General features: G+C 41.4%; 1 protein-coding gene across 1 annotated transcript in view; it reads left to right on the top strand.

The window, feature by feature from the left end:
- The window catches only part of LOC117954135 (contactin-associated protein-like 4), a 151,858-nt gene that overhangs the window by 128,148 nt on the left and 11,225 nt on the right, over positions 1–12,485 (top strand). The window contains exons 19-20 of the mRNA XM_034887670.1: positions 1,664–1,888; positions 5,286–5,419. Coding sequence (XP_034743561.1) covers positions 1,664–1,888; positions 5,286–5,419 — 359 coding nt within the window. The remainder of the gene's footprint in view (positions 1–1,663; positions 1,889–5,285; positions 5,420–12,485) is intronic.

The raw sequence follows: 12,485 nt of genomic DNA, 5'->3' as shown, positions 1-12,485 counted from the left end.
GCTGGCATGTTGGATTGCTGGGATTGGTTTAAAGGAACACGCCGACTTATTGTGACTTTAGCTTATTCACCGTGTCCCCCAGAGTTAGACAAGTTGATACATGCCCTTCTCATCTACTCTGTCTGACACCCCAGGCATTAGATTTGCCTAGCAAAGAGCCTGCAGGTAACTAGTTCCAACTAGCTACTTCTCCAAATAAGTGAAAAAATTATGCCAAAATGTTCCTATTTACATGTTGTGATTTGTACAAATGAAAAGGTCACATGAGACACAGCCATGATCTAACCGCAGACTAACTGGGAACTATATTCTCAGAAAGGTGAAGCACTGCTTCTTGGGCGGCGTGATTAGCGCAACACCAAAAAGCACAGTTACTTCCATCAACAAAACCAGTGTGAGTAGCTAGCTTGTAGCGAACAATACTGGTGATCATGGCTGACTTTGAGGAATTGTCAGAGGATTTTTACTCGGTATCAAACCAAGATCTAGAAAACATATTTTTTAGCCAGAATACACAGACGAGGAGTTACAAATTTTTGAAGCTGATAGACAAAAGGGCAAACAGACTGAGGTCGAGGGGAGGATCAGAACAAACATGGACTGGTGGTATAAGTGTGGAATCCAATTCATTAGCAAGGTAAAGGCTAAGGCCATGAGCGTTAGCTCTAGCATCGCTAGCATCTTTTATTCTGGGGTGAAAAAGCATTATTGTGACAACACAGTAACATTACAGGGGATAAATTTTGCCTGATAACAACTGCAATAGTAAGTGATCACCCTCTTTAAGTAATAGTGTTACTAACGTTACCACTGTTACAGTAGTTAGTCCTCTGAAAACATACCGGAACACTTACCGTAGCTGCAGGGGATCCACTTTGTCACTTAATAATAATAATAACAACAATAATAATAATAATAATAATAATAATTTGGACTCTGGACTCTTTATCAAGAGTATTTCCAACCACGAACACAACAATGGTTTATAATATATTATGCTTATTTCATTCTGTGTCCCCAGGTGTGGGACAATTGACAGGCACTAATCGATGGGAGTGTCTCTTAGTAAACTCATGTGACATTTGTTCAAAATAGTTTTTCATATCCATCTCAATGGGTTGGAGGAGGCATCGGGGAAGACCCAGGACTAGGTGAAGGGATTACATCTCCAAACTGGCCGGGAACACCTCGAGAACCCCAGTCTAAGCTGGTTAATGTGGCTCGGGAAAAGGAAGTTTGGGGTCCCCTGCTGGAGCTGCTACCCCCGGGACCTGATCCGGGATAAGCGGATGAAGATGGATGGATGGATCCATCCCAGAAATATTGCTTTTTTTTGTTCATGGTTGAAAGTAGGATTGTTGCAGGATTTCTCTTAAAAAATTCAGTAAAAAATTAAAGCATGATAATGCTGTTGCCTGGGATATCTAAGTTTTGTTCCTTGAAAACAATGTTGGGACACTGGCAAACACTGGGTTTTTATACATACTGCAAAATCCGCTATGCCTCAATGCAGAAGTCAAGGGTTTGAGCCCAACATGTGACAATTTCCTGCAAGTCTTCCCCCTCTCTCACCTAGCCGTCCTGTCCATTAAAGGTGGAAAAACCCAAAAATGAAATAAAAGCCTGCATTGTAACATCTCTGTGGCGGTCCCTCTTCCTACAGAGGTGTCGGCCAGCTTCAAGTCGGAGACGTCCGTCAGCTACACCTTCAAGGAGCCGTACGAGTTGAGCAGGAACAGCAGCTCTCTGCCGTCCTCCATCTACTCTGACATGACGCTGAGAGGAGAGAACGTCTCGCTGAGCTTCAGGACCAATCAGAGTCCGGCTCTGCTGCTCTACGTCAGCTCCTACTACAGAGAGTACCTGGCCCTGCTCGTCAACAAGCACGGTGAGGAGGCTTTTATTTTGAAGGAGTTTGTTTTTGCAGCTATAGCTTGAAGTAGGGTGTCTCATTTTATTTTTAAATTGCCTCAAATACATTGAATTCTCTTTACTACAAGATCAGGTGTAACACTTTTTGTAAGCCTAAACACCTCTCCTCTCTCATTCCCTTTTCACATCCCTTTTTCCCGCTCTCCAGACCCTTTAGACTTGAGATTGAATGCCCTCTATCATTTATGAGAAGCTTCCCATAAGTTTTTTTTCCATATATGTGACTCCTTCTCCCCTGCCGTCTTCTCTTCATGCCGTTTTTGTTAAATTCCTACTCCCCCTCCTTTTTGGTTTCACTCACATTTCAAACCTAAAAGGAATTTGCTTTCCGCCTCTCTTCAACTTCTTCCCTTAACTTTTTGTAATTACTTTTTCCTATTTGCATCCCCCCTCCCCAGCCACTCATCTTACTTCTATTTTTTTTCTTCATTTTATTGCCATTTTTTAATAATTAATTCTAATATACAATTTAATCTAGTCACTGGGGCTGGAATCTTATAATAAGTATTCATAATTAGAGCTGTAACATTTACAAATATTTTAGTACAATTTATTGTCTCATAATTTATCCTTCTGAATATAATTGTCTCTTTTAGTCACATTTAAAACTATTCATTTACAGCATATATGTGATATTCAATTAAAGTTTTGAATAGTTCCCAGGATGCATCTTTTGGTCATATCACTCACTATATACAGTATGTGACCCAGATGATGTAGTAACAACTCTTTATTATCTTATAACATTGTATTTTTTTCTTGAATTAACATTCCATTGACAATAGAACATGCATCCTTATCAATAACAACAAAGCACCAATAATCACTTTTGTAATTTCTATTGGGCATATCCAAACAAAATCAACAATTACCATCAACAGTCATACCCCTTAAGACCTTATCCAATGTTAGCAATGATCACACAAAGAAACAGCGATTACGTACAAAAAATTGCGATGGGACACTTCTTTAATTACTATTACAGGCCTACCCATATCAGTCTGTAGTTATCAATATCATTGTTATGACCTTTCTCATACAATAAACACATTACACCCTGATAAAAGGATTCCCCCATACAACCGTTGTTCAGACCTTTATTATACACCTAGGAAAGGAGGTTTAAGATCACATCACTATATGTCAATCAGGTGAGACTTCATTTAAGATTGAAAATAGGTGTTATGAACATGATGCACAATAGGTTGATATGTTGGAGTCTTTGGCAATAGGGCTCCATCAGCGATTGGGCTCCATCCATTCAGCTGATGACAATGCAGCTGATTAGGCTGGGAGAGAGAGCGAGAGAGAGAGAGAGAGAGAGAGAGAGAGAAATTTGACATAGTGAATGAACTAACACTGATTAACCTAGGCGGGCAGACCGTCTGGACCGAGACTTTTACCCATGTTTAGTTGTTGGAACTCCTGCAGTACTTTTCTTCTCTGATGTTACCCACAAATTCTGAAATGTTCAGGGAGCCGTATGAGGGAATGTCATCTCACCTGTCCTCCCCTCCTTCTCTCACTCCTGTCATTTTACCATGTTATCGTCCTCTCCTCCTGTCCTTCTTCCCTCTCTCCTCCTCCTCCTCCTCCTCCTCCTCTGCTGTGCTCTGCAGCTTTACCAGATCAGTGTCAGATCTTTCCTCTCTCTGGATTCACCCCATCAGCCTCTGCTGCCTTTTAATCCGTCCAGCTGGGCTAGCTATTATGTTTTTTGTCTCGGGCTGAAGAAAATGGTTCACTGGTCACATCACTGATGAGTGGTGCAGGGGAATAAAGGTTTGGTGGCAGGTTAGTGTTCTGCTGAATAAAACAGCAGAAAACTTGCGTGAAGTGTATTAATTTTTGAGGGAAATAGCAGTAGGAGGCACTCTGAATTTCAAATGACATTTTCATCATCCAGGAGTCACAGTATTGGCACTTTGCTGCCAGATTAAATGTAAATGGATTCTTTCTGGTGGTAATGACTCAGGGAAAGCGGATGGACAGCAAGGGCATTAAAGGTTTTTACGCTGATAGTCTTCAGTCTCAGAGTCTTCAGATACATGCACTTAAACTGAAGTGTCTAATTAAATTCCTGAGAGCTTTCTCTTGTTCAGCTCATTTTATTCTTATTTATTTTCCCACTCTGCTGCAGTTAAACCTTCTCCGCCCAAACACAGAAATTCCTTATCAATCACTTTGCCTGCTTTCAAGAATACATATAAAATAATTACAACCCAGTCTCACGGCAGATTGTGAAATGGTCACGTCATTTAATCTAATATGATTTGTGTACATGGACACGTTTATCTCGTTTTTTTCAAAATGGTCAGCACGTTTTTTAAACTTATGTATTTTAATGGGAAGCATCTTTTGTGATCACATCACAATTGTCAATGAGAAGATGACGTAGCTTTAGGAGAGACTATGTTAGCGAGTAGTATGAAAGCCCAAAAATACACGTAGGGAGGGTGGTCAAGAGGGTGGATGGGTCAAACAACTCAGGACTTGTCCTGGAACATGTCCCGCATGTCACGTTTCCTTAACCCAACCGTCGCTTTCTTCTTTCCTAAACCCAACCATCCATTTCTTTGTTCCCTAAACCCAACCATCCCGTTCTTCTATTCCTAAACCCAACCATTCCGTTCTTCTTTTCCTAAACCCAACCATCCCGTTCTTCTATTCCTAAACCCAACCATCCCGTTCTTCTTTTCCTAAACCCAACCATCCCGTTCTTCTTTTCCTAAACCCAACCATCCCGTTCTTCTTTTCCTAAACCCAACCATCCCATTCGTCTTTTCCTAAACCCAACCATCCCATTCTTCTTTTCTTAATACCAAACCGTCCCGCTGTATACAGCTATGCATTTGTTGGTATTATAAAAAACATACTGACCATTACAAAAAAATAAAAAATAAGACTGTTTGTGTACACAAATCAAATAGATTGAATTACGTGACTATTTCACAAACTGAATAGGATTATTTACTATACTTGAAAAGTGTAAAACTTCTTAATATGAATGCATTTTAAGTATGACGCGTGATCTGTTATACTTCTCATTTATCTTAAAACCCTAAAGACGCCACAGGGCTTTCTTTAAATCTGCTTTGAATCCGGCAAATATCAGGGAAATTAGGATTTGCAGTTGTGTAATTGGTAGGGAATTACAGTAACTTCTAATCCTCTCAATATGGAAAGCTTTATTGAATCAGATCAGTCATCAGTCACATTCATAATCGAAGAGAAAAATACACACTTATAGAAAAAGACACGTAAAGATTAGATAAGAAGACCTGGATGGAATCATCAATGGAAAAAGTTTAAATTGGAAAAAACTTTGTGTGTGTGTTTGTGTGTGTGAGAAGATAAACTGGAGGTGAGATACAAGCTGGACAACAGCAGAGACGCTCAAGTGTTGAGGAGCAGAGTGAAGAGCCTGGCCAATGGACAACTACACACTGTTACCATCAGGAGACTAACAGACTCTGTGTCTGTGCAGGTACCACGCACACACACGCACACACACGTGCGCACACACACAGACACACCATGTACTTATTTAAAACGATTGCATGAATGTATTTTGTGAGAGAAAATATTACTTAATAGAGCATTAAACTCATTCTGGGTGACACATTTGAGATAGAGCATGGCAAAGATTTGTAAGAGCAGAGTTAGACTTGTGCGCAAAACCTCTAGATTAGAGCGATTAATGCCTGCAAAAAGAATACAGTAGTGTATCCACATTTTAACCACCAATCAGGCTTTTCACAAGCATGGCCCACGCCACAACCATGTGTCAGTTAAATATTTAATGAACATTATGAATGTGCAGATGAACTTTATGAATGTTCAAATTGATGTGGATCTCATCTGATGGCTGGTCCGGGAGGATGTGTGATGACCAGGTGAAAGAGACTCAGAGTGGGTGTTCCGTCTCAGAAGCGGTTTACGCCTGAATAGTTTACAGACCCCCAGACAGTACCTAGAAGAGACATGAGAGAGAAGTGCAGCAGGAAGGGAAGATGGATGAAGGAGAGGGAAAGGTAGGGTGGGTCAAGCAATTAGAGACACAAGCCTGGCTGCTCAGAACGGTATATGTAGGTCTGTCTGGTGATTAGAGGTGGGGTTAAGGCGTGGCCCTGCTCCCAAACCTAAGTTAACAAATCAACTCAATTTCACTAGCATGGACCATGCCACAACCATGTGTTAGTTAAAGATTTAATGAACACGATGAATGTGCAGACAAACATTATGAATGTACAAAATTGATGTGGATGTCGTCTGATGGCTGGTCTGGGAGGATGTGTGACCGGGTGAAAGAGACTCAGAGTGGGATTCCGTCTGAGAAGCAGTTTTGTGAAGTGTCAGATTGTGTAGAAGTGAATTGTGCGTGGGTTTGACTGACATCAATCGGAATGCCTGGGATGACCAGCGGCCTAGGAACTGAATGGTTTGGTTGCAGATGCCTGATCTGGTCCAGAGAGTGTAACGGAAGCCGATATGTGGCTTGATGTGACTTAAAGCAATTCCCGCCAGTTAAGTAAGCTGAGCGAGTGCTGGGCAAGACTGTTGATGATGGCGTCTTGTGATGCGTAAGAAGTTTCTCAACTGGTGTGTTAGTTGAACTTTGTGGCTAAAATGGTGGCACTGGTGTGGGGTGAACGTCCGACAGACCAGTTGGAAAGCAGAAGGCTAAGGATCGTTGAGCTCAATATTAGGTAGGCCCAGTCAGGGATGAGTGACTGGATTTGGGGAGGCCAGAGAGAAGTCAACACGTGAGCATTTGACATGAATAGAGGCAATAACAGTCACAGTACAATATAATAGATGCAAAGTTAGTAGCTGTCAAAAGTACGCCAAAATGAATGGAAGGCAATGATACGCTTACGGCGGGTGACGACCCAATAGCAGAAAAACGGCGCAGTGGGAGTCCCGCATAGAGAGGAGGGACACATGGGGAAATACGACCTGACCCCCTCCAGGGGGAGCTGGTGATACATGCAGAGGACGGCAAGGGCGGGGAACCTGTGGTTGCCGCCTCCAGGGTAGCAACGGAGGCCAGGAAGAGCCGGTACAATGTAGTACAGCTGTCATTGAAGTACCGTTGAAGGCGGGTCACGGTGAAGTCTCTGCTATCGTGTTTTATCTGTGGAGGTAGAGACGGCCGCGGAGGAAGGTTGATGACGAGGAGAGGGTAGACACCAATCCCCGCGGCTTCAATTTCCTGACCTTACGGAATGAGGGGAAGAAGCCCGATTGCCGCTAGAAGCTGAGGCTGAAGCCGCTGGGAGCCGTTGGAAGCTGAAGCCGCTAAGAGCCGGGGATCAGTTGGCGGAGGAGAGGAAATCCGGGCGAAGCTGAGGAATGGTGACCGCAAACCGCAATCGGCGCTGTTGAGAGATATGACGGGATCCGACTGCTGCGGCATGACTGAAACATGCCGTTTCAAATAGATCTTTGTACAGATTGTCGTTGACATCAGGTGAGCGTAGCTGTAGCTCCGGATCCATGACTAAGGGCGTGAAACGCTGGCTTTCTTGCATCAAGCAATCAGAGACACAAACCTGTCTGCGCAGAACGGTATGTGTGGGTCTGTCTGGTGATTAGAGGTGTGGTTTAGGCGTGGTACTGCTCCCGAACCTAAGTTAACAAATTAACAACATTTTTCACGGTTGGCGACCTAAAACTGACCGCCAACCTTCCCCCCCCAAAAAAATCTTTTTCCTTTTTTTCAACATTTTGTCACTTTTTTAACATTTTAGATTTTTACAAAGTTTTTGACACTTACTTCCATTTTTTTTTGTAGTTTTTTTCATCCCCCCCCCAAGAAAATGTTTTTTTTTTCTCCAATGTTTTGTCGCCTAGTCAACCTCCCGTATTTCTGATATGAAAAAACTGATATGATGATACTGATATTTCTGATATGAAACGAGTCAAATTTGACCCCAGGACAACGTGAGGGTTAATGAATGTCTGTCACATTCAAGCCATTGCCAAATGACTGGCAACAAAGATAATTGAGCAGCACACAACTCTGTATTTCTCAGTATGAGAATGTCGTAATGACATTTTGTTGTCATTACGAAAGCAATTACATATTATAGCTTTAAAATATTAGAATACTGGAACTAATGATCTACCAGAGACATAGAATTTCTATTTGGTTACTATAATGATAGTACTCTTTTCTGTTGTTCAGTTGGAAAGTACCTTGAAGTTCCATAACTCAGTGATCCATTCTTTGCACTTCTGTCCCCTGAGACATGATAGGTAGAGTGTTGTGATTTCAAATCATTTGACAACATGTTGGATCACAATAGTTTATGTTTTTGTATCATTTGAACCAGTAAAAAAGATTATGATTATGAGCTAAGTACACATTAAAAGGGCTTCCGATGAAATATTAAGCGTCTTTATCAAATCTGGATCCACTGAACATCTTATCTTGTTAACAGCCCCAGATGATCTATGAGGTTAATTTCCTCCAACCAGCAGCCTGGATGACTGTATATTATCAACATCGTGAGATGAAATACAAGGTGACCTGGTCTTGCATGTGCGCAGCCTCCTGATTCACTCGGCTCCAGTAAAATATGAGCTGCATCTCATCTCGCGAGTTTCCATCCCCCTTAATCATTAGCAACATACTCCAGAGACATCAGGTGACCCTCCATAGGAGTTCCAGTGTGCTGTGTCCTGTGTCTTGCTGAGAAATGACTCTATGATTCAGAAATCCCACGGGGCTACCAAAACACTGTGTCCTCTTTTATCAGAGAGGCCAGTTCCCATTCTTTTTTCCTCCCAGTGTCTCCTGTTGATCTTAAAGCACGCTCCAGTTAATCCCACTCTGTTCAGACAGCTGTTATACACTCCCGGATATGCTGTTTGTAAACTGAAATAAACTCAAATAAATCAGATCATACCAAACTTCCCTTTCCCAAGCCACATCGACCAGCTCCAACTGGGAGATCCCGAGGCGTTCCCAGGCCAGGTTGGAGATCGAATCCCTCCACCTAGTCATGGGTCTTCCCTGAGGCCTCCTCCCAGCTGGACGTGCCTGGAACACCTCCCTAGGGAGGCGTCCAGGAGGCATCCTTACCAGATGTCCAAACCACCTCAACTTGACCTCAAGTAAAGCTTTCAGATAACAGCAGCACAGGGTTGTATATAACTATTTGTGTCATTTGTTTTTCTGTTGTTATTTTTTTTTTACTCATGAGCACAATAGTACCGCACTTACTCAAATAAAGACCGGTAGTGAATTAAAAGTAGGGCCTCTGATAGTGGCCGGGGGCGTGGTCTAACTGGACAAATGAAGGCCGGCCTCAAATTAAGGCCGGGGAAAAATAGTGTGGGTAATCTCCTAACTGCCATTCATATAATGTGCATTCAAGTTTACCATAATGTACATTTCTACCAATTTAATTTTTACAGATTCAACAATATATTCATGTTTTTTTTCTGGGTTATGGAACTCATGTAAAGTATTATTTTCCTACCTGTATTTTAGTCCTTGTGGCTGTACGTTACTCAGACAAGTGTGCCACCAGGTGCCACTAGACGGCAGCTGCTACATTGGATGTAACACAGGTCTCATTTAGGGACAGCAATGAATGACGGCTCTGGTGCTAGTGACGGACTTTTTAAAAACAAAATGAAAAAAGTTTTAAAGTATGAAGAGAAAAGCCACAAGAAACTTCAACATTGGAGGATCCAATACTGGAAGAAATAGAAGGATGAGCCAACAACATTAGCCGACAGAAGCAGAGCACAGCTAGGTAGCTGGAGGTGGGAGGAAAATAGTTAGCCTGGAGCTAGAAACGAAGCTAGCTAGCTGGAGGGGCGAGGAAAATAGTTAGCCTGGAGCTAGAAACGAAGCTAGCTAGCTGGAGGTAGGAGGACAAGAGTTAGCCTGGAGCTGGAAAAAAAAGCTAGCCAGCTACCGTCTGTAACGTTAATCAGATACTGCTGTACTGTATACTCTTATTGTAATCTACCTGCTATATTTGAAGTAAATACCCGGCACATTTACAGGGTTCAAACTGACATAGTGGTGGTGTTTGATTATTTCTGACCCAAATTGCTCAGGCACCCTTCTGGCTGTTGTATATGATGATATTTTTGCAAAGTATTTTTGCAAATATTTCTTAAAAAATAAATGATCTCGGTCCACTGGAACGCCACAGATTTTCATTTTAAACAATTATACTTATCAAACAGATGGAATTAGAAATAAAGTGCCTCTAATAAAAGCCAGGTAACTTCTATGCTTCAGGTACATAAAGGCCCCAGGTTTATATTTGAGGAATTACAGTATCTATCTGCAACAGTTTTACTTGCAACCAGTTATATGTGTACGTATCCGGTGTTAATGTGAAATATTAGATGTAATAATAATAATATTAATAATAATAATAATCCTTTATTTGTTATTTTACACATTACACTCAGGCCTGAATTACACACACATGCTCAATACCTATACATGCACTAATGGAGAGATGTGAGTGGGGGGGCTGCACATGGAAAGCGCGCATTAGCAGTGCCCAGGAGGTGAACTGGCACCTCTCCAGCTACCAGTCCACCACCCTTTTTTGGTCCGTATGTGGACCTGCACCACTGTACTTGGTTCGCAACCAACCATTTTTATTTGTCCAAAACTTTGATTTGTGAGCAAATACCTGCAAAAATGACATTCCTATTCACCTTAGCTGTAGTTTTGGCTGTGTGGCTGTTTTTCTATGTCTTTGCAGACCAGAAACTTGTCTGACATGCCATCGCTGCTGCTGCTAGCCTTGTCTGTACACATTCATGTTTTCCATTGATAAAATGAAATACTAGCATGTTCTTCAACTTTATTTTGTCAATATTTTTGTGTTTACACATTTTTCTATATTCCGTTTTGTATTGACTGGTGAAATATTTGAAAATCATTGATTCTTTTTAATTTTTTTATTACATTTATATCTACACTTGTGTCAAAACCTAGAAAGTGAAGGTGTGGCCTTGACCAACTGCCACTTTGTTTGAAAGCCATGATGTATCTCTCTCATGTGTGGGCAAAATTCTCTGGGCGGGAAAAAGCAGAGACAGGGGAGGTAACTTTCCCCTTTATGACCTCATAAAGAGCAAGATTCCAGATTGGCCTATCTGAGCTTTCATTTTCTCAAAGGCAGAACAGGATACCCAGAGCTCAGTTCTCACCTATCAGCCTTTTTATCCAGGGGGGAACCATAGGCAGGCTGGGGGAACGCATATTAATGATAAAAAACCTCATAAAGTGAAATCTTCATGTCATGGGACCTTTAAACCTTTAATTAAGATGACATCAAATAAATAGGACTGCCATTAAATTAAAATACAAATTCTGAGTCTATGTCTCACTTAATTCAGTTCAACAGACTAAGAGGGGTTAAAGGACAGAGTAAATGCTTAAAGCATGCTGGTGTTTAATTTGTAGTTAGGTAAAAGAAATATTAGGTTTTAGCATATGACTCCTCTTATTTTAAAGGGGGTTCAAGTGACACCTCATTGAAGTAATCTGTATTTAAAACTCCTACTTACATATTAAAATGGTTCTAAAAGTGAAATATTAAAGACTCTCTTTTTGCTTTGGTGTCAAATGGGCTTTAAATACTAAATACTAAGTTGAGTTTGCAAAAGGTTTGGCTCTGTTTGGCTTTTTTTTCTACAACTTCAACTTTAACTTTATTACTGTCATTCCATATGTACAAAGTGCATACAGAACGAAATTGCGTTGCATACAGCTTATAAAAACATTGCAATACATTCCAGGTGAGATGGAACACATCTCCGGATCACTACACAAAAGGCCATACAGAAGTGCAACAATGCTCAAAGTGCAAAAACAGTGCAGGAGATGAACAGTGTGCAAATAGTAGTTGTTTGACTCAAAAAGGCACCTGTGCAAAAATTCATTTTTTTTCCTTTGTATGAGAGTAAAAAGAAAGGAACTGAAATAGCTAAAAGTTCAGCAGCATTTTAATGCCCGATGACGTGCAATAGGTGCAGAGTTCAGTTTATGGATCAGAAGTTCAGCAGTCTGATGGCAGTGGGGAAAAAACTGTTGCAGAACCTGGTGGACCTGCAGCGGATGCTGCGGAACCTCTTTCCAGAGGGCAGTAGGGTAAACAGTCCATGGTGGGGGTGTGTGGGGTCTTAAAAAAAAATTAAAATTAACACCTAATTTTGGAATGTCTGGGGATCCACTCCGTAACGGCGGTGGAGTCATTAGGTTTCTATTAAAGTCGGCAGTGTTCCGACTACGGGGAGCTCCGCAGCATTTCAGCATGATAGTTCAGGAAAGGAAGTTGAGCGCCGAAACTTAATAAAACATCCTGTTAATTTTCAAAATAAAACAGACTGTCCTCACAGGGGATCGTATCTCCCTGCACTACATCTTGAAAACAGCACAGAGTTGTTTCCTCTCTACTCCTCTGGATGGAAACAAACTGTTGTTGTTTTTGTGGTTCTATTGTGGTTACTTGCATTTTTTTAAATATGTTAGGTCCACATGTGTTAAGTGGTGAATGTGAAAATAA

This window comes from Etheostoma cragini, chromosome 12, assembly GCF_013103735.1.
Source record: "Etheostoma cragini isolate CJK2018 chromosome 12, CSU_Ecrag_1.0, whole genome shotgun sequence".
Lineage (NCBI taxonomy): Eukaryota > Metazoa > Chordata > Actinopteri > Perciformes > Percidae > Etheostoma > Etheostoma cragini.
Note: the sequence above shows the minus strand (reverse complement) of the source record. Positions and strands in the feature narration are given on the sequence as shown.